Below are 22,766 nucleotides of genomic sequence, written 5' to 3'. Positions count from 1 at the left end.
AGGCAAAGTACATTTTATTGACACATATTACTCACAATACAAACATAATAATGAATACACTTAACCACACTGTTTCTAATGGATGCGCTTCGACTGGAAAGTTGGTCTGTATTGTGGAAGAATGCATAAAGATGTGATATTCAGTCCTGCAGTTCCTCTATCCAACTCCTAGTGGCAGTAGAGAGCTATGTGTTTCTTCTACTCATGGCAATGTCTTTAATGTCCCCATAACAATAACTGCAAGTCCTCAGAGAATGCTTGCTAATGGTGACATCGTTTAATCAAGCAGAATACCTGTTTAATAACGCTGAATTGGAAATGAGCAATTATGCAACGAGCAGCCTGAGAGACATTATCATGCTTGATCTGATGTAAGGTTGTAGGAAGAGGAGGTTGCAGGAGAGAACATTATATTGTGTTGGCAGAGTCATTGCGTTGATGTTAACATGCACACACACACACACACACACACACACACAGCCCCAAGGCAGATAAACCTCTTTGATGGGAACGGGTAGGGGTTAAAGATCCTTTGAGATGGTGATGAGGGGGTGGTTCAAAAACTGACCTTTTACCTGATCTCTCTGAACAACTGCCCACACCCTTACATTACACACACACACACACACACACAGGCACAGGCACAGGCACACACACACGCGCTTATCCCATTTGAGTGGATAAAATCATCTTTAATGCAAAGATGAGCCACTGAGGCCTGCTGAATACCCACATAGCCTGTTAAAGGGATGGGCTCTTCTCATGATGATTGCAAAGTGGGCCCAGGGGAGAAGGGTTTATGCCTACCCACATAAACCCATTTTACAGATATTGGAGAGCTGAAGCAATGGGTCTTGTACGCTTGAGATGTTCTAGGGATACAACGTGATATATGAAACAGAAAAGAAGTGATGGAAGATAAACTCATAAGCCGTCCTGCTTTCTCTGTCTCTAATTCCTTCCTTTCTTCCTCCCTGTATTTCACCCCCTTTTTGCTTTTGGATAACGCTGAAAGTTCCACCTGCCTGTGTTTCTTGTGTATCTTTTAATTACAGACTCTCTCATTCTCTCCCTCTCTGTGTGGTGAGCTATATTAATAACTTATTTGTTCTCTCTCATCCATCCATCCTGTAGCAACTCCTCCGTCTTCATCCCTCTCTCCTCGTCTGTCAGGAACCCCCCACGTCACACCTCACATCGCCATGTCAACACTGTTGTGACAACGCCTGATCTCCCTTCCCTGATAGGCTGTTCATCACAGGTGTTCCAACTTCCGTCAGATGAGCCGCTCCATTCATCACAGTGAAGGTCATGTAGAATACTGTGAACCCTGATTCTGAGAGAGAAGAAGAACAAGCCCTAATGGAAACCCTATCAGAGTCCACGCTGAACTTTGAATAATTGAGTTGAATTAGTTTATATTAGTTGTCCATTATTCATGTGCAGTGCATCCCAGAATCCCAGTTTCCAGGGCAACTTGCATAAAGGATTACTCATGAGATTATATTCTATTGTATTTGAAGGGAACATGCAGTCCATTTCTCTGTGTGCGTGTGTGTGTGTCTCCGTGCATGTGGGTGCGTGTCTGTGTCTCTGTGCGTGTGTGTGCGTGTTTGTCTCTGTGCATGTGTGTGCATGTCTCTGTGTGTGCATGTCTCTGTGTGTGTGTGTGTGTGTGCGTGTGTGTTGTGTGTGTGTGTGTGTGTGTTAGGCCACAGGTCAGCCTGAACACAGTGTAACCTGGTTACAGACAGGGACCAGGCCCAGACATCACACTAATACACTTACATTTAATACACTTTATATTGAGCCTGCAGTGCATGGCTGAGGACAGAGGAGAGCAATGCCAATACAATACAAGACTCTTTTTTATTATTAATAAACCTTTATGTAGGCAGGGGAGGTACGACTGAAACCAAGGCTTCTTTTTCCAAGGCGCACAAACATGAAACAGTATCATATAAGTAGATTCAGTAGAATTATGAATTATAATTAATTCAGTATAATTAATGAATTACTTATCCATTATGAAGTCATATTTACACAGTATAATCTATTAAAACATGTACATCCCTCGAATGACAGATCCTACGTTCTGAAGGTTGTTCCAAGTACTCTGGGCACAGAAACTAAAGACCTAGTTCAGGTGAAACAGGTGGAATTTTCAGCATTAGCCAAACTTGGGACCTGGTTTGAAGTCCCAAAGTGACTAATAGTCAAGGGAGGTAAAATTTATTTTATTTTTATTTAAAAAAATAAATAATAATAATTAGAGAAACCAATGTTGGGCCCTTTTACAAGACGGCCATCCTACAGATTGATATAAGGTAAACTGATGAATACGAAACCAATCACCAGTTATAAAACGGATTGCACAATGGTACACTGAATCCAATGATTTGAATGTGGTGGTGGCCGCATGCATGTCAATGATAACTCCATAGTCTAGAACTGGTAAGAGCGTTGCCTGAACAAGAATTGTCCTATCCTCCATAGTGAAGCAGGACCTATTCTTGTACAGGAATCCACATTTCATTATCAGTGTTTTGGTTAGAGTATCTACATGTGTTTTCAAGGACAATTTGACATCAATCTAGATTCCTAGATATTTATAGGATGTGACTATGTGAGCACAGATCAGGGTACGGACATAGGACTGTGGAACAATGACTGTATATGTGTGTGTGTGTATGTGTGTGTGTGTGTGTGTGTGTGTGTGTGTGTGTGTGTGTGTGTGTGTGTGTGTATGTGAGAGAGGAGAGCAATGACAATACAATACAAGACAATGACAACATCATGGTATCCTGGACACAGATTAATATTACCCCTGGACTAGGAAGCACTATCACTGGAGATTATATGGTCAACATGGTCTTAAATCCAGGACTAAACTTAATCTGAATTTAATCTTAATGGGGAACAGCCATAATCCCACTGCAAGGTGAAAATGAATTGTGTCTGCGTGTGTGTGTGTGTGTGTGTCCACCTGAAGGACAGTAGTGTAGGAGGGTTCCCTAGGAGCTCTGTTCTCCTCCATTAGAGCATGTGATCCCCTGCCCTCCTCCCAGGCTGCACTGGGTGTACAGAGGGGCCTGTTTATTGCAGCCTATTCACTCACCTGTTAATTGCAGCCTGTGCAGCAGCCTGTTTGTTGTTGCCTGTTCACCAGCCTGTCCTGTCACAAACATCCCCCCAGGGACTCGTGATCTAGCTTCTTGGCAGTGCATCATGGGACGGCGCAGCAACGGCCCATTAACTGCCCCCCCCCCCCTCCCCCCCACCACCACCACCACATCCCGACTGTCGTTATCATCACTGAAGTGTGTGATTGACAGATAGACTCTGCTTGCCCTTGCCCGCGCGCAGATCCCAAGCGTGGCATGGCACTGGTATGCTAGTGTGGATACTATACTGAAACAGAGCCTGCCAGTGTGTCTCAAATGACACGCCCGCAAAAGAGGGCACCATCGTGATCACAAAACACTGCATCACAGCACCACTGCACTACTTCTCTGTGAGAGAGAGGGACGGGGAAGGGGGGGGGGGGTATTATAAATCACCCTGGAGGGGTCCTTTGGTATGGTGCAGCTGTGGGCCAGATGAGCGAACGGCAGCACCCGCTACCGGTGATGGAAACACCGGGGCTCCGTCCAGACGTCCCCCAGACTACATCAGCATGACGTGACTGCCTCTCCAAGATGGATGCACTCTATGATCAGTCAGGAAATGCTGCTCTCTCTGGCCCTGCTGGGATGACACCAATGGGCAGGCGACACAATGCGACACCTACAACCATTATCACAACCCTCTCATACTGTACTAGGGAGTGTTTAGAGTGAAAGATAAAATAGATATACAGCCCACTTGGAAGACCCATGCATCTACCATTAGGCCAAGAGGACATCCTCGAGGTCTGAGGAAGGGCTACCTCATTGCAAGAGCGTGATTCCAAATCACCTCTGCTACATTGGGAACAGTTAGCCTCGTTCTCAGACACTTATAGCCTGGGGATGGGGTTAGGAAACAATAGACAGAGACAATGACAGAGAGCTGTAAGACAGGAAGGGCAGAAGAAGTGTTCTGATCTTAAGCCAAAACACTAATATGATGAAATGTGACCTTCCTGGCAAAGGAGGAGTGCATTTGATAAAGGAGAGTGCATTAGATGATTTGATCTTTTGTCCACATGTGTCTTCATAAGAAAAAATGATGATGTTCATGAGTACTTCATGCACTGGTCTGTGGATGGTTCTATAGTGTTCAGAGTATCCCTCCTCATCTCTCTCTCTCACACACACACACACAGACAGACACACACACACACACACACACACACACACACACACACACAGTGTAGGTATGTCCCTCATAGAAAGAATAAACAACTTTCTGTCTATCAAATGGTAGATTATGGGATCCGAGATTAATCAAATAGAGACCATCAGGTGTTACTTTTCCCCGTGAGTTGCTAATTAATATTCGTCCGCACGTTGCCTCTTGAAATTGAGCGACGCTCCCTTGTTTACCAGGCTGTGTAGTTGATACTGGAGTGGAGAGGATTGAGGGGAGGAGCGGCCGTTGCAGTGACTAACAACATCCTTGTATCCATTATGGAATAGGTGAAAATGAAACTGCTGATGAAAAATATTTGTCCGATGACATGAGGACATTTGTGCAAACGACTGTTTTTAAAAGGTGGAATAGGACTCCCGCCTGACACCAATTTTCAAAGGCATCAGGAGATGCAGCCGCGGCGAAACCTAATCGACGCTGCACATAACGGACAGCCTCCGGTCGGGCTAGCTAGCTATCTAGCCGGGCGAGATTGCTAACGGCAGATGCCTTTACAGACAGGCGCAGTTTTCACCAGGCCATCTCTTTCTCAGCGTATTCGAGAAACGTTGACATTGGAATACACCATTGCAGGTACACGTATGTTCGGCTAGCTCGTCGGTTTCCTTTATAGCTGTTTTATCTATTCCGCTAGCTCGCGAACGTACCCTGTCAAATCCAGTGGGTGAACTTGGTATTCTGTGTGGAGACGACGCGACATCAGACGCAGGCCTGGGTGAGAGACGCTGGGAAAATATATCAGGAATATTCAAATTACAAGCCAGAACCGGTTTTAGCCGCCTAGTAACATCATTTTGATATTAATGTGTATAATTTGTCACCCGGAGTGATCGAGGGGATTTATCTCTGTACGCAGCGTTGTTGATGATGCGACAATCTCATGTCATGGATTTCAATGTTCACCGTTGTAGAAAGACGATAGCTTGATAACCAACGTGTATTGCTCAATTAAAGCTACACTTGATTTGCTTTATAGCCAGTCAGATGTAACAAACAATAGTTTGACTGTAATTGTGTCCTTCGTGTCGACTTGGGTTTTTATTTTGTCGCTCCAGCTAGCCCCAAACGTTCGGCTCGCAACCAGAGAGGATGGAGCAGAATGACAAAAGGATTTGCACGGTACATTTTTTCTCTTTCTTCGATTATGCTGTCTTGCTGATTATCTTTGTTTACCGATGTAATAGTTTGAGCTTGTTAGGATCCCAGTCTGTCGCTGTACTACTGTATACATGTGTATGGTACTCAAGATAATGACACAACACCGAATTCCGCTGATGTGCATTGTTGCTGGCGACGTGGAGCTGCTGGATGCTATCACGCGCTCACGCAGGTGTTTTATCCACGTAGCTCGTAACCTTTTGATTGCCCATCTGCGAGTATTATTTATTTCCCCTCTTCTTGGACTTGTTTGACGTAGGCTAAACTGTCCTGGCCGATTTATGTTTGTTTTTTATCCTGGAAGCCTTTCCTTGTTTGTTCACAATTTCCAATGTTCTACACGGGTAGCTAATCCTCGCACTTGCCGTTGAGAATGTATGCTATTAGTCAGTCAGAATACAGACAGGTGCTAAAATGTTTGTTATATGTTTGTCATTCATGTCAGTACCATATCAATCGTAATTCCACGTTAACAATAACTTAGCAGCTCTTCGTTTTTCATGGTTTTGTTTTTCCATTTTGAGATTTCACTGCTATTTTTATGATAGGCTAGTGTACACATATTGTTGACAAAGAATAGCAGGCAACGTTTAGGCTTAATAGACCAAAAATTGATCTGAATATATTCTTCATATTCATAAGTCTCTCCTCAATTTTCAGAATAAAAACGTCAGATACACTGGTGAAGAGTCACTCCTCCACTGACGGATCTCTACGCTTGATTTCTGGACACGCACTAGTCGGAATGAGATAAAACAGCGGCGCATCCAACACAACCGTGACTACTTGTCCACTGGTAACGTAAATTTCCATAGTCAAATATGACCACGCCGGCTCTTCTGCCGCTGTCGGGCCGCCGGATACCGACCCTGTCGCCGGGCGCATCCTCCTTCCCGCACCACCGGGCCACGTTGAGGCTCTCTGAGAAGTTTATTCTCCTCCTCATCCTCAGTGCCTTCATCACGTTGTGCTTCGGTGCGTTCTTCTTCCTGCCCGACAACTCCAAACACAAGCGCTTCGACCTGGGCCTGGAGGACGTACTCATCCCGCACATCGACTCTCCCAAGGGGGGGAAGCACCCGGGAGGACCGGTGGTCATACACGGTCAAGGGGGGCACGATGAGCACCGACACAAGTAAGAGATGATGATGATGATGAGATGGTTTTGATGTCTGGATTATATAGTTTGTCAGTCATTGTGTCTTTTGAAAACACTTTAGGCCCAGGATGGGGAATTTTTACCTTATTGTTTTGACTATAGTGTAGTTAGCTGTCTTTCCATCTATATAAAACAATCTGGGCCCTCAGTAGAATATCATGTAGTAGAATACATATTGGACCTCTTTCCTTCACTCTGCCTGCTGCTCCCAAGCTAAAATGTGTCATTATCCTGGAGCCTCTCCAGCATTGCATATCACTGGTGACCACCATAGCATCATGTCAGAAACACCTAGAGTGGTGGGGTGGGGTGGGGGGTCAATGATACCAAACCTTGTGCTCCACACAATGGCGGATTCCTCCTTCCTCTGTGTTTCTAGGTTACTCTTAAGATTCTCACACCTGGGTATCTAATTGCTTTGTGTGCTGGTTGTATAAAGCTGAAATCTTAGCGCTTTGTCTGCGTTTGCTGGTTGTCCTGCAGGGAGACGGGGTTGATGAACTGGAGCAGGTCTGAAAAGATGTTGACATTCCTGGCATTGGTCTCTAATGACAGTGGGCTGCATCACACAAATTGGCAGCAAGTCAAATGGATAATATTATACACTTGTATCTCAGTGATTCTAGAAATAGGTAGCTACCTGTTTGATTATCTCTCTCACACACACACACACACACACACACACACACACACACACACACACACACACACACACACACAGTCCATTGTAGTCTCCCCATCCCAGCTCAGCATGAACAGGAATGGTGGCGTTCCTTTCTGTTCCTACTGGAGTTGATAAGTGCCTCAGAGGGAACGAAAGTAGGCCACTACTACTGTGCTACATTCAGTGGAGGCTGGTGGAGGTAGAAATCGGAGGACAGGCTCATTGTAATGCATGTAACGGAATGAAGAATGGTATCAAACACGTTTTTGATATCATTCTTCATTCCTGTACCATGCATTTCAATGAGCCTGTTTTTTTATTTTTTTATTTCAGCCTTCACTGACTGCACTTAATGGTTTTAGTAAGGGGCTTGCCCTCTGTTGTTAGTGAATCAGTCTATTATTAGTGCTAAAAGTCGTGTCTCTCTCTTGCGTGTGTGTGCCTAGGTTCCTGTGAGAGGGACAGCATAGTGAAAGGTGGATCTGTCTTCCGCAGGTGTGGAGGTTATAGTAAGTGGAAGCTAGTAAGTGTTAAAAGCAGGTGTGGGCGTTTGCGGTGGCAGGCTATAGTAAGCGGTAGCTAGTAAGTGTTTTAAGCTTCTCTCTGCTTCACGCAGCAGGGACCTGTTTGTGTTACCTTCTCCTCTTCCACCACATTCTCCTCCTCCTCCTTTGTGGACAGAGTTCATGTCTCTGTGTCACTGAAAACCCGCCATAGCTTACCAGGGTGTTGCAGGCTTAAAAAAATAACATTTATTCTGGTTTGACACCTGTGGAGAGAGGAGACTGTGGATCAGGAGTCGGTGGTGGTCCAAGGCTCGTCCTTGACTGTATGTCTAAGTGACAACTGTAGGGGTCCTTATTTGGTGTCGGATGTATTTACAAAGAGAGCGAGGGTTTTGAAGATGTCTCATGGCTCTCTGGCTGTCACTAATAGATGGAGATGGTGACCCCCCCCACCCAGGCCCCTATGCACCTGTAGTGTAGTCTGAGATCTGAGAGGCGTGATACTATTGGTGTATCACAGGGGAGGTTGGTGGAGGTAGAAATCGAAGGACGGGCTCGTTGTAATGCATGGCATATGGATGGAATGAGGAATGGTTTCAAACACGTGTTTGGGTAGGGGTTGATTTGAGATGCAGAGTGTGTATAGGGTAGCACTGTCCTCCTCCTCTCTCTGACTATAGAGAGGCTTGGCTGGTTAGTTAGTTTGCATTGAGAGCTGCAGGGTAAAGGCCTCGCTGGCAGCCTCTACCCCAACGCCATCGCTGCCACTGCCAACTGCTACCATCCCTAGCCTACATACACACTCCCTAGAGTGGCAGTTGGGTGAGGAGGATGAGGACTTTGCATAACCGTTTTCTTCTTGTATTTCGATTTGTTTCGATTTATTTATTTTTTAAAATCTTTTATCATCTTTGGCTGTGTTTCTGTTGCTGCTCACCCAGGTTGTATGGAGATACCGGTCATAGGCCCAGCTTATGGAAATAGCCTCATCTCCCCAGTCCAGTTGGGCATTCTAAAGAGCCGAGTCAGCCACTGCCAAAGCACCATTGTGTGGTAGAGAGTTACAGAGTTCAAACAGTCCCTGAATACAAGTAGGCCTACTAACTAGGAGTGAAAGAGCGCATTAGGAACGCTGGATCATAATTGGACCTTAATAAACACTAGCCGCTTATGATGTTGTTATCACCTTTACGCTACAATGGGGTTTCATATCCATTGTGTCTGTAAGTGTTTCAGATGTTGAAGATTGTCCAAAACACCTCAGTGGAAGTGCGTAGGCTGGCTTTGCTGCTCTAGCTGTTTAGCCCCCCCCCCCCCCCCCCCCCCCCCACACGTCTGTGTTGGCACGCTCTCTCGCTGTGCTGTACTCTCTCTAGGATCGGACCATCTTTGCCGGAGGGGGTGTTACGTCTTGGCAGGGGTATCGAATGGTAAAGGAGGAGTGTCTCTTGACTGGGTTACACCAGGGTTTAGTGTGTTCTCACGCTGTTGTCCTGAACATGAGCTGGGAGGTTTACAGTGTGCTGCTGCTGCTGCTGCAGGAGGATTCTTGATTTATTTATACCCCAGGATGAGTTTAGGATAGCTGTGTACAACTCCAAGATTTTGGGAGTCGACCCTGACTCCAACTCCTGCTTTCAGAGTTGATGGAGTCGACTCTTTCTCCGTTAATGACTAAGACATACATTTCAGAATGTGTGTGTGTATGTGCTTAAAAATGATTTGATTGAGCTAGCGATGCATTGGCAGAAGATTGACATTCTCTTCCATTCTTGTTGTCTCAAACATAAATTAGCAGTGGAATTTGGAGTCTCGTATTCGGGAGCGTCGACTCATTGAATCGATTCTTCTCCCTCTCCAAATTGGAGTCGACTCAGAGTCTTGAGACCGTAAAGAGTCTAGGAGAGTCTACTATTTTGGGGTCGACTCCCCACCACTAGTTCAGTGTTGTATTGTTGAACTGGGGACTGCAGGTGCATTGAAAACTCTCACTCAGACCCTAGTTGACAATCTCTTGGCTGGGTTCTAAACCAGGGTTTAATGTGTTCTCACACTTAACATGAGCTGGGAGGTTTACAGTGTGCTGCTGCTGCTGCTGATGGAGGATTCTTGATTTATTTATACCCTAGGATGAGTTCAGTGTTGTCTGGTTGGACTGGAGACCGGAGATGCATTGAGCAGCGTTCCTACGCAGGTCTGGAAAGTCTGGAATCAATTATTGACCACTTCCAGACCTGGAAAAGTATGGAAAAGGCAAATGCCATGCGATCTCATCCGATGCCAGATAATTCATACTGATCTAAGTCGCCAACTTATGTTTGACAGAGGCCATGCTACACACGCATTTTTGACAGATGTTCCAAAACACAACCCCACAAATTAACTAAGCAGTGAAAATGTAGGTTCTGGAAATGTCTGGAATTTTAAAATGGAAAATATGTAGGAACACTGAAGGGGAAGTCTCACTCAGACCCTAGTAGTAGCTATGGCTGCCAGATCTCTCTCTGTTGAAACATTCATGTCCCTTTCCACCCGCCTGCTAGTTTGTTTTGGGGTCCTATCAACAGATTTGGGGTCGGTTTCCCAAAAGCTTTGTAGTGAAAGTACCACTTTATCTCTTTTGACAATCCAGGCCCAGTCCTCCCCGAGACCAGCAACGTTGTTAATTTAATGAAATCTGTTAGTTTATGCACAGAAACAACATTGATTTCACAATTGTTACTCTCTTGTGGCTTTGCAGCTGGGTTGTTGGGAGAAATTAAGTAGTACTTAAGCTACAAAGCTTTGGGGAAAAAAAACTCCTGGTTGTCTGCTGTTGGGTTCAGCCAGGGTGTACTCTTCTAGAGGAGGACAGCTGCAGTTGGTTCATAGATGAGACATATTTCAAGGGTGTGATGAAGTCGGTCTACTTGATTATTAGTGATATGAGTCAAGAAGCATTACAAGGACAGGTCAAAGTTGGAGTCCAATTTTTGCCATTGCAGAAAAGGATGGAATAAGCCTTGCTGTGACATCAGACATCTCAACTAGTGGAACAGAGAAGCTCTGCAATTCAAGCAGCCCGTCGGTCATGGACCTAAACACCTCCATTTCATCCGACCACTGCCTTCATTACAGCACCACTACTAACAGATCCCGCTGTTAGTAGATCCCGATCTCGTTAGGGGAAAGGGAAGCAACATAGAACCAGATGGATTTGGTAAATTAAAGTTATTTTATTTACAAGGAACTTAGAAAGTCTTTTTTTTTAAGGTAAAAACGGTAACAATACAAGAGGCAAAACTACAAAGGAAAAAGGGCCTGCGGGTGCTGTTCAAATCAAACAAACAAATAGAACCAAAAGAGAGCTCTTAAAAGGCGAGCTATCAGACCGGGCCCTCGGAGTCTGCCATGCCGCTACCTTCGCCTTCTTTCACAGCTGGCTCCGAAAGAGAGAGCTCAAAAAGAAGCAAGCGGAGTTAGTCCCAGAGCACCGTCTCATAACGGTAACAGAATCAATATTTTATAGACAAATGATAGCCCATAGGCTATATGACAGAACATGAGAGTTTAAAAACCCAACCCCACTTACTAAACAAGTAGCCTAGCTAGTAACAATAATGTATTTATTTAGTTATTAGATACAGAAGGGTAATTAGCTAGTTGCTTTGATGAATACATGACTATTTAACAGCATGTTGCAGCGTTACAATAATTACATTGTTGCTACACAGGGATAATATACAGTGTAACCCTGGCCTTCCCTTCCTCTCTCAGACCTACTTAAACAACAACAGGCCACCATGGGCTCTACCAGGGGAGGCTAGTGGAGGTAGAAATCGGAGGACAGCCTCATTGTAACGAATGGTGTCAAACTCGATGCCATTCCTCATTCCATTCCATGCATTACAATGAGGCCGTCCTCCGATTTCTACTTCCACCAGCCTCCCCTGGTAGAGCCCATGGTGGCCTGTTGTTTAAGTAGGTCTGAGAGAGGAGGGGATGTCGGTCTGTGGCTCTTACACATTCACAGCCTGTCTGTTTCTGCGCTGCTCCACCATGCTGAGCTTTGTTGGAGGCTGCAGTTTGTTTCTCCACAATCTCTTTATTAAATATGCGCTTGTGTTTTTATCAGATGGGCTCCCTGTGTCTCTCTGTGTCTCTCATTTCCCCTCCTGGTTTTGTGTCTCTTATCTTCTCCTCATGTTTCTGCTCATGTAGAGCACAGCTGCAGCCCCTCAGATGCACGTAGAGCTGTGTGTGTGTGTGTGTGTGTGTGTGCGTGTGCGCGTGCCCCCCCCCTCTCTCTCTCTCTCTCTCATGATGGATTCTGTATGCAGAAGTGAGCATTTAGTCAGCGTAGTGTAGTGTAGTCGGGTCAGGGTTGCCTTCCATGAATAATGTATGGGAGTGTGGGAACGGCTAAACATCTGCTTTCACTGACCCAGAGTGGAGGATCTCTCTCTTCCATCTCCTCTCTCTCTCTCTCTCTTCCTCTTCTCCTTAGGCTCTTCATGCTGTGCTGAAGCTAAACATGAGCTCTGGGTTCATCCCTCCTTTATCCCTTCTCCGTCTGCCTGGCGTTCCCTCCATCCCTGCGAAGCTTCACCCCAGACCCCATACTCTACCCATCAGTGTTCTCTAGTCTGGCCATACAATGATGAGGCTTTGGTAGTTATCTCAGATGCTCAGGGGTTGTGTGTGTGTGTGTGTGTGTGTGTGTGTGTGTTTCCTAACTGTTTTGTGGATGCCATGTCCTTCGTATCACACCACAGGGCCTAACTGCAGCTCCAGCTAATAAAATCACTCAGCACTACAGCAGTCAGAACACACACACACACACACACACACACACACACACACACACACACACACACACACACACACACACACACACGGAGCTGAGCTCCGGGCTGAGTATGGGTGTGAAAGATAGACAGGGTTGAAGGGAGGCAGCGCTAACAAAGCCCCAGAGAATATCACCTGACATGTCTGAAAGATAAGACTATAGAATGCTGCAGAACGGTGTGTTAGAAGAGTGGAGCCAATGAAATGACTGGAAGCTTCAAATAGGTCCAGAAATTCCTTCCTGATTTCCCTAATATAGAATAAATTTTATTGGACTAAGATATGTAAGTGGGTGGGGCTAACACGACTTTAGACAGGGGGGGAAAATGTTGGGACGAAATTACAATATCTATTCAGTTCGAAAATGATAATCTAAGATAGCAATATTTCTCAGACGAGACGGTACATGAAGCTCCTCTCATAATGGAATAACTGCTCCGTCAAAGCACTGATCAGCCCTCATCCCAGGGGAGGGAGGGAGGGAGAGAGAGAAAAAAAAATGTGTGTCTCTCTCACACGAGTCAAGTCGTAAGTTCTTGTTGGAGAGTGTGTCTCAATTTGCCGTTTGTTTGTCAGCCTGCAGAGCTACTCGCTTGCTAATGTGACGAGCGTCCTTGAGAGAGTCCGGCGTGTGTGTGACATTCCGGAACACGGTGCTCTCTCAAACACAACAACAACAACAACAACAACAACTTGGGAGTGAGTTCAAAATCAACGACAGGGATCAGTGCCTGGCTGGCTGGCAGCCCTCCAACCCAGACTGGCATCACTGCCAACCGGAGGCCAGGTCTGCCGCTCCGTCATGCTTCCTGTCAACATAGGAAATGAGTTCAAACCCAGAGATCGCACCGCTGAATTAATTAGACTGGAACCGTCTCTGTCGTAAGTTTCCGTGGCTTGAATATCAGATCAAGTCCCTGGGGTTGAGGTGGAGTTGACACCCCCCCCCCCCGTGTGCGGTTGCAGGCAGTAGACTGGCCATCGTGTGCGGTTGCAGGCGGTAGACTGGCCCTCGCGTGCGGTTGCAGGCAGTAGACTGGCCCTCGCGTGCGGTTGCAGGCAGTAGACTGGCCCTCGCGTGCGGTTGCAGGCAGTAGACTGGCCCTCGCGTGCGGTTGCAGGCAGTAGACTGGCCCTCGCGTGCGGTTGCAGGCAGTAGACTGGCCCTCGCGTGCGGTTGCAGGCAGTAGACTGGCCCCCATGTGTCGTTGCAGGCAGTAGACTGGCCCTCGCGTGCGGTTGCAGGCAGTAGACTGGCCCTCGCGTGCGGTTGCAGGCAGTAGACTGGCCCTCGCGTGCGGTTGCAGGCAGTAGACTGGCCCTCGCGTGCGGTTGCAGGCAGTAGACTGACCCTCGCGTGTCATTGCAGGCAGCCCCACGTTTAGTTGTAGGCAGCCCGCTGGAGTGATCCGTAGACTCGCCCTGGATGATGCGCTGGTTTAGAACGTGGATTTATGATGAGTTGTGGGAATTGGACATTTTTCAGCCACTATGTTTTCCTCTAAAGGTTTGATTGAGCACATTTTACAGGGGCCTCTTGGCTGACTGAAACCATTATCTAAGAGCCAGAAACCTGGGTTATTTGTTTTCCAGTCGGCTGCTCTTGGCTGTATGTGATGTAGGCCTCCTGTCATTTAGCGGAGGCTGGTGGAGGTAGAAATCGGAGGACGGGCTCATTGTAATGAATGGAATGGGGAACTGTATCAAAGACGTGTGTTTGATACTGTTCCTTATTCCATTGCATGCATTACAATGAGCCTGTCCTCCGCCAGCCTCCACTCTCGTACAGTGAGGGTATTGGTGGGCTAGGATCTACAGTAAGGGTCTAGGGAGAACAGCCTTGGGGCTTGTTTGTGGACAGGGTCTATACACTGCAGTTAGTGCACCAGGATATAGGTCAGTGAGAGGAGTGGAGTGTACCTGCATGTGAAACCATACAGCCTTGGGCTCAGGTGGCTGGTTAGAGACATGGCTGAACAGCAGCAGGGGACAGGGGGAGGGGAGGATGTTATTACACACCACGGAGGTGTGTTGGGGCTAGGAGGGCAGTTACACCACCACTGCTTTCATTTAGCCAACGCCAAGTAGGTCAGGGATAGACCGGGTGGGGACGTCTACGTCTGCGTCCCAATAGTCTAGATTCACCACTTCTCACCGTATCTCCTTCTCTCCTTTCCTTCATCGGTACGGAGAGGAGAGACCTGGAGAGGTGAGAGGAGCTTGTTAGATGAGACACCGTAGTGGGTTCTGCCTTCTCCCATCCTACGTTCTGAGAGGTTAAGATGAAATACAGGAGATGAGGAGAGGAGGCTTGTTTATGGAGACACACCCATTGGCGGTAGAGGCTCCGGAACAAGAGGAGGAGAAGGAGTGGTAGGAGGAGGAGAAGGAGTGGTAGGAGGAGGAGGAGGAGGAGGAGGAGGAGGGGGGGGGGTCAGGAACCACAGCTAAATGGAAAACAATCTTTAGCAGCCATTCACTCCACATCAGACCGTTTCATTTAGAAGACTGAAGCCTGACTTGTGAGCATCACTCTACTATGAGACCATTGGACCCTTGAGAGCCCTCTGGATGAGAGTCACTTGACAGAGTGCTAACAAATGCTAGCATGCCTCTTAGCTAGGCTATGGGCCTCAGATACACTGGCTAGCATGCCTCTTAGCTAGGCTATGGGCCTCAGATACACTGGCTAGGATGACTGTCTGTTGGTTAGATTTCCATCAGGGGAGGCTGGTGGAGGCAGAAATTGTACGGGCTCATTGTAATGACGGGCTCATTGTAATGAATGGAATGAGGAATCGTATCAAACACGTGGCATGGAATCGAATGAGGAACGGTTCGACTTCTACCTCCATCAGCTTACCCTGATTTCCATTCTATTCTACTGTCCCCCATACTGGAGGTCAGAGAAGTGCACACTAACTAGCACCCAGTGTGCATAGTCTGGTAGTCCCCGTCCCCCCCTACCCCTCGTGATTCGTCTCCTCTGCAGATAACTGGTTGTGAAAGTAAACAGGGCCAAGGAGCCAGTGAGATGGCTGCTCTGTGAACCAAGGCCCCCATCGGAACGAGGGGGGAGGGAGGAGGGAGGAGGGAGGGAGGGATAAAAGGAGGGAGAGACGCGGTGAATCAGGCATCAAACGGCCCAGCCGAGCCGCCAGTCGTAATTAATTCCTTGGAGCGGGAGATTTTAAGCGATGCCGGAGATCAATGGTTGAAGTAATTTCCGTGGGTTAGATACACACACACACACATACCTGTGTGGAAGGGAATCGTTTGATAGCATTACATTATTCATGTGAACTCCCCATAACAGCAGATCGCATTTGAAAATTATTCACTGTTTTTCTCTCTCTCTTACTCTCTCCCCCCCTTCCCTCTCTCTCTCTCTCTCTCTCTCTCTCTCTGTTGTATGCGTTGACTGTCATCTCTAGCCCTGTTCTCTGCAGCTGTCTCAAATCCCTCATGTTAATTTTTCTCCTCTCTACTTCGTCAATAGTCTGGAGGAAAATGGAGGGAGGGAGGAAAAGGGAGGGAGGGAGAAAGGGAAGGGCCTTACCGAATGGTCCTTAATCCTTGTTTAAACATGTGCCTGGCCCTGGGCTGAGCTGAGCTAGCATAAACCCACCGCACCGCTGGACTGATGATGTCATCACTCCCCGCCCACACAGATGGAAGGATGGAAGGATGGAACAAGACCAGAGACGGAGGGATAATAAGGACCGGAGGGAGGATAGGGTCAGTTATTAGGATCGTGTGCGTGCGTGTGTGCGTGCGTGCGTGCGTTCGTGCGTGCGCCTCTTATCTTGATCACGGCCAGTACAAACAGACACACACATACTACTTCACTCAATGGGCTTGTGTGACGGTCTGTCTTCTCATGTTACGGCCTGTCTTCTCAAGTGTGTGTGTGTATGTCAGTGTCCGGGCCTGTCCTCCCTCTGAAAGGATCCATGTTATCTCATCTCGGGCTGTTAAATGCTGCAGTGAAACCTCATCAAGCACCCTCCTGATAGCATCCCTCTCACTCTTTCTTTCTTTCCCTCTCTCTCTCTCTCTCTTTCTCAAGTCCCCACTCTCCCCCCCCCCCTTCTCACACCAGCCCAGTGAATGAGCTGTGATCAAAGGCTAATGGCCATTGGTCGTTGAATGGCAGTCTGAGACATTTGTCTGTCTGTCTGTCTGCTCTTCAGTGAGTCATTCCGTCCCAGGCGGAGCAGAGCAGCAGAGAGCCAGGGGGAAGAGAACATCGGGGAATGAGAACGTTCCTGTCTGAAAGGGTTTGATCCCTGCCTCTGAACCAAGACACAGCCAACAACCACTCCTCACATTTTAGATTGGTCGTGTGTGTGTGTGTGTGTGTGTGTGTGTGTGTGTGTGTGAGAAAGACAGAGGCTTAGAGAAAAAGAGAGTTAAAATAGGTAGGATGGGGTCTGGTCCGACCAACATTAATGACCTGTTCTGTAGGTCTCAGTAGGCCCCCACCTCTGCTGCCTCCCCTCCTGCGGAATCCTGGCTGTGCTCAGTCACTACAGACCAGGAGAAGGCTGGTGGAGGTAGAAATCGGAGGACGGGCTCATTGAAATGCATGGAATGGAATGTGGAATCCCTTTTTCCAGTCCATGCATTACAATGAGCCCGTCCTCCCCTTCCTCCACCAGCCTCCCCTGCTAAAGTTTTACTGGTTTGCGTGATTGGATCATTAAGTCACTCACTCACACACACACACACACACACACACACACACACACACACACACCAGACTGACTAACGTGTCTCAGACCGCAGAGTGTTCGCTGAATGTTGGTGTTACCATGGCTACGATCATCTATACCACTACCCATCAGAAGCTGTCTCCTTTCGATAGCCACAGGAGCCTCCCAGTCAGAACCCAGGACCACCAACACACTGTTTCACTCACACCGTTTCACTCTGTGGTTTGATAACCATTCCTCGTTCCGTTCCATGCGTTACAGTGAGCCCGTCCTCCGATTTCTACCTCCACCAGCCTCCCCTGGTCTGTAGTGACGATTCTAGCTGTGGTGGCATGCCAGACAGTGAGGGGCTCCAGGGTGAATGGACCATCACCGAGTCCTAGACTGATGTTCACAATTAGCATTGTGTGGTCTTTAGCATCTTTAGCATCTTAGTGTGGTTTTATGTTGGGGCCTGTTCAGATTGCGTTTGGCTGGTTTTGTTTCATTTCGATTCGTTTGAAAAGAATTGATTTTTTAGACTTGTAAAATGGAGTACACTCGGGTGGTTCAGTGGGTCCTTTGCTTCCACGAGCTCAAAGTATCTGGGCTACAGTTGCTATAGTGATGTTTCAGAACAGGAAGTTTAGCTACAGCTTCAAATTGCATTATTAGTAAGCAAAACTTGTTACGGGGAAATATCTGTCAGTCAGAGCATCGTCAAATAGGCTTGTCTTCTATCTAGCTTTTACAGATAAGTCTTATCAGACAAATGTTGACAATACATACTGTTAAATCCTCTCCATACTCTCTAGACCATGATTGTATCCTAGACTGAGCATTGTATGGTACTGTTAGCATTGGATAGCGTCTTAGTGGGGTTGTATGTTTGGTTTGCATGTGTCTCTATGGTAGTGAATGTCTTATCTTATTCCAGACTGATGTTAATAAGAAGCCTGTCTGCATGCCCTTGTTCTTTGTGTGGTGTGCTATTGTGCATATGTGGCAGTGACTGGTAGAGGTAGAAATCGGAGGACGGGCTCATTGAAATGATTGAAATAAGGAATGGTATCAAACACGTGTGATCTTTGATACCATTCCTCATTCCATTCTATGCATTACAACAAGCCTTTTTTTTTTTTACCTCCACCAGGCTCCCCTGGTGTGTGGATGGATATTGTGCATGAGTATGGATATTGGAAGATAGCCACTGTGTTTCCATGGTGAATATCTTACCCTAGGTACACCACATCTTCCCTGGGATTGTCTGTTACCATGGGTAACTGCTGCTGTTGTTACAGAGAACCAAATGTCCTCCTGGTCTGACGATGAGAGGCCAGACCAGACCAGGCCAGGCTAATGGAATCAGGAAGTGATGAGCCAGGCTCTGCATGACTGGAGGCCCTAATCAGTCAGGATGGACGAGTGATTACTCTGGTCTGATGAAGGGAGCAGGAACAGCAGAGCAGAGGTGTAGCGTAGAGGGGCTTGATTGCTCTGGCCTGCTTGTCTGGGTACGTTGTGTTTGTCATGATAATGCAGTGGGACAGATGTTGACATGTTCTTTATTGCGTGTTTGACATTATGAGCCTCGAATGAGATCACTGCGACAGTACAGCGCCTCGCAGAACAGCTCCGAGGGAGGGAGGGGGAGAGGGAGGGAGGGAGGAGAGGAGGGAGATGAAGGCTGAATTTGTGGAGGAATCCATTATCATGAAGGTGTTAATGTGCACATTAGACCCGGGGCCTTGATGGGGGGGGCATTATTGGTGTTTCCAGTCATCATCCTGGCTTTTTTGCCTTCAGTGGTCCTCCCCAAAAGCCATTAGGGACACACTCACACACACACACACACACACACACACACACACACACACACACACTCATTTCACGCTGCCTTGCCTCACAAGCAAACACTCTAACACATTAGTCAGTGAGCTGAACATCACCACTCTCCTAAAGATAACTGAAATATCACATTTAAATGCATGTTTACGAGGGCAGGGCTGCAGGCTAGCCTACTGGGGGGCTTCCATCAACACTGGGTTTCCACACCCTGTAGAAAGAGAGCACACACATACACACACACACACACACACACACAAACCAACCAACCAACAAACCTCATCACTATTTCCCATCAATTAAAAAAACTAGACACACACCCACAGAAACCCACACACACACACAGTAGTCAACATGAATATGTATGAATGTTTTGAGGCCTGTGTTATGCAACTCAGAAAGCAGTTATTTTAGTCTTGGCCCCATGTTCAGCACCATATGATTATGAAACATGAAACAGCGTTCATCGCTGGGAGAGAGTGAGTCGACTCTGAATGAAGCGTAATTAGTCTCAAACGCCCTGTTATGCTCTGTGTGTGTGTGTGTGTGTGTGTGTGTGTGTTGGAGTGGCTACAGTGGAATGGCTACTCCTATGCTAAGTGAATGTTGACACACACACACACACACACACACACACACAGAACCTCTCTCTCCATCTCCTCTTCATTCTGTAACAACAATCTCTCCATCTCTCCTCCACACTGCAACCACACACACACACACACACACACACACACCATCTCTCCACCCCCCCGGCCTATTCCCTGCTGGGTCAGGTCGTGAATGTGAAGCTGCGATAGCGGAGGCTGTGAAAGCCTCTCAGGTCTCCGGTGCTGCTGCTGTATCCATGACCACCTGACTGACCCCTTTTGTAGCTCTCTTTCTCTCCTTGATTACTTCGGTCCCTTTCCCTCGGTCCCACTTTTTCCTCCATTTGTTCTCTCTCTGCCTCTCTAGACTCTCTCTCTTTCTCTCTCTCTCTCTCTCTCTCTCTCTCTCTCATGTTTGCTTTCATCCGTGGTCCGCGGGCCCTGAGGGTCCCTCTCCTGTCTGTCCTGTCTCTGTAGCCGTGGGGGCAGGTTGTTCTGAAGGGATGTTTGGCAGGCAGGCAGGCAGGCAGGCGCTCTAATGTAGACTGACTCACTCATGGCTCCTCTCTGTCATCTTCCTGACCTCTCACACACACACGCAGGCACACACGCGCGCACATAAACAAACACAGACACACGTATACACACACGCATGCGTGTGCGTACACACGCAGGCACCCGCACACACAGTACGCGCACATCTGCGTGCACACACACACACACACACACACACACACACACACACAGCTCAGTTCATAAGGAACAATGTTGTTGTGTCAGAGGTGTTTCCTGTGTCCTAGTTGGTGACGGGACTAGAGCTGGAGAAGTGTATTATTATGTTATTATACAATGGTGTTTATGTAACAGAAAACATGCAGAGCAGAGGGTTGTTTTTTAGGTTTAAGACTTGCAGCCAAAAAACTACCATATAATAAATCTATATATAATAAAAAAAAAAAAGATTGTCTTTGTTCTTCAATGGTGTTGTGTTGGTCCCAGGGGAGAGGCCCCAGGGGAGAGGTCTTAGACTATTTTCTCTGCAACACCGATGTCTGCTGTATTCCACTGTTGATAACCACTTCCTGTTGGTGATTCCACCTGCTCGTATCCCACGTCCTTGTTTTGTGATGCCACCTCTGAGCTCACTTCCTGTCCCTTCCTGTCCCTTCAGGGAGGAGGAGGAGAGCCTGCGGGACAAGATCCGTGCGGACCACGAGCGAGCGCTGCAGGAGGCCAAGGAGAAGCTGAAGAAGTCCCGGGAGGAGCTGAAGGCCGAGATCCAGACGGAGAAGACCAAGGTGTGTGTGTGTGTGTGTGTGTGTGCGCTGCTGCTGGGGTCTGGAGCACCTTCTCATTGGTTAGGAACACTACTCCTCGCCTCTCCTCCCGTCCTCTCCTCCCTCCTCGTGTCGTCCTCAGAAAGCATTGGAGGAGAACATCTAAGGGGAGGGAACCTAGATCTTCTCCTCCAATGCGTTTGCAGTAGGACGCGAGTGGAGGACGGAGGAGAGGATGCGGGGAGTCGTGTTCCTAGCAGTTGAGAAAAGGCTTGACTCTCTCTTGACTTGACTGTTTGATTCATGCTCAACGTTACAGAAATGGACAAAAAACACGCAAAAATATATCATATAATATATTCAAATATAGAAGAGTTACTGAAACGTTTTCTTCATAGTTTTCTCTTTGTTGTTCTCTTCTTGTGTGAAGGGCTTTGTTACAGTACATTGTTAAGAAAAGTGTACATGAATAATGTTGTTGTTGTTATTGCTGTTGTTGCTGCTCAGGTGGTTGAGGACCTGAAGAAGAAGCAGGATGTGCCCAAGCCCCTCCCCCCGGTGCCCATGCCTCAGGTGGTGGGGGTCAACGACGGCGACCCCGGAGAGCCTGACGTCAAGGAGAAACGGGACAAGATACGAGAGGTAGGAGGGGAGAGGGGGTCGAGGGGGGTGTGTGTGTGTGTGTGTGTGTGTGTGTCTGTCTGTCTGTCTGTCTGTCTGTCTCAATCTGTATATGCATGTTTCTCTGTCTGTCTCTTTTCTCTCTGTAAATCTCCCACTCTCTCTCTCTCTCTGTGTGTGTGTGTGTGTGTGTGTGAGAGAGAGAGAGAGAGCACAGCGAGAGCAAGGCTGCGATAGCAGCTCTGTATGTGTGATAGTGCTGATGATATTTCTGCTGTGCTCACTGGAGATGGAGCCAGCCTGAGCCCATCGCCTCCCCTTTCCACTCTCCCTGATGATGACTTCATCTCATCTCCCTGTCTGACCGCCATCAGTAGTCTGCACCACTGTGGTACATTAGAGGACTGGCGCCGATCCAGCTTCAAATGGTTCCACACAGCTTCTTGGTTACATTTCCTGATTTACCCAATATAGATTAGTTTTTTTTATTGGACGACTAATAACTCGGTACAATGGGCCCCTTCCTTGCTGCCATTCTTCCTTCTAGAACCTCCCTGGGATCGGCCCAATCACTCTCGGCCTGCCTTTGTCTCTAAACACTGCTTTTGTTCCCTGATTATTCTCGTCCACAGAGAAGAAGGGCAACACAGGGTTCTCACAGGGACTCGCGTTTATTCATGTCAAAATGCGCCCCGAAATACAGTTGAAACGCTGAATTCACTGAGGAACACTTTCACTTCCCGCTTTCATTTTTTAACAACAATGTCCCTGCCGGTCAAAGATAGTTACTCTATCATTACTAAATATAGAGTTTAATTTGTCTTGAAATGTTTACATAGTGAGGCCGGCAAGTTCACAGCCTGCCGCGGCGCCACTCTGACATTCTTTGGGGAGAACCCTGCAAGACTACGGCTGGTCCCAGATCAGACTCTGTCAGATTACATTGTGGTTCAGAGCACCAATCACAGTTCTATCGAACACTGATGTCACAATAGGAAGGATGGCTGTCAGTCATGTTGTTGAGAGCCACTGAGGCGGGACTAACCTCGTTAGGCATTCCTCTTGTGTGTTG

General features: G+C 47.4%; 1 protein-coding gene across 3 annotated transcripts in view; it reads left to right on the top strand.

The window, feature by feature from the left end:
- The first annotated feature begins 4,631 nt into the window (after window positions 1–4,631).
- The window catches only part of man1a2 (mannosidase, alpha, class 1A, member 2), a 62,432-nt gene continuing 44,297 nt past the window's right edge, over window positions 4,632–22,766 (top strand). The window contains exons 1-5 of one of the 3 annotated variants that reach the window (XM_083682251.1): window positions 4,632–4,926; window positions 5,409–5,472; window positions 6,172–6,646; window positions 20,968–21,094; window positions 21,581–21,715. In XM_083682251.1, coding sequence (XP_083538377.1) covers window positions 6,333–6,646; window positions 20,968–21,094; window positions 21,581–21,715 — 576 coding nt within the window. In that variant the 5' untranslated portion in view covers window positions 4,632–4,926; window positions 5,409–5,472; window positions 6,172–6,332. Of the gene's footprint in view, window positions 5,069–5,125; window positions 5,473–6,171; window positions 6,647–20,967; window positions 21,095–21,580; window positions 21,716–22,766 lie in introns of those variants that run through there. The other 2 variants (XM_083682249.1, XM_083682250.1) reach the window with 2 other exon arrangements.

Source organism: Argentina silus (genome assembly GCF_951799395.1).
Source record: "Argentina silus genome assembly, chromosome: 12".
Lineage (NCBI taxonomy): Eukaryota > Metazoa > Chordata > Actinopteri > Argentiniformes > Argentinidae > Argentina > Argentina silus.
The sequence above is the reverse complement of the archived record's forward strand: the minus strand, read 5'-3'. Positions and strand labels throughout refer to the sequence as shown.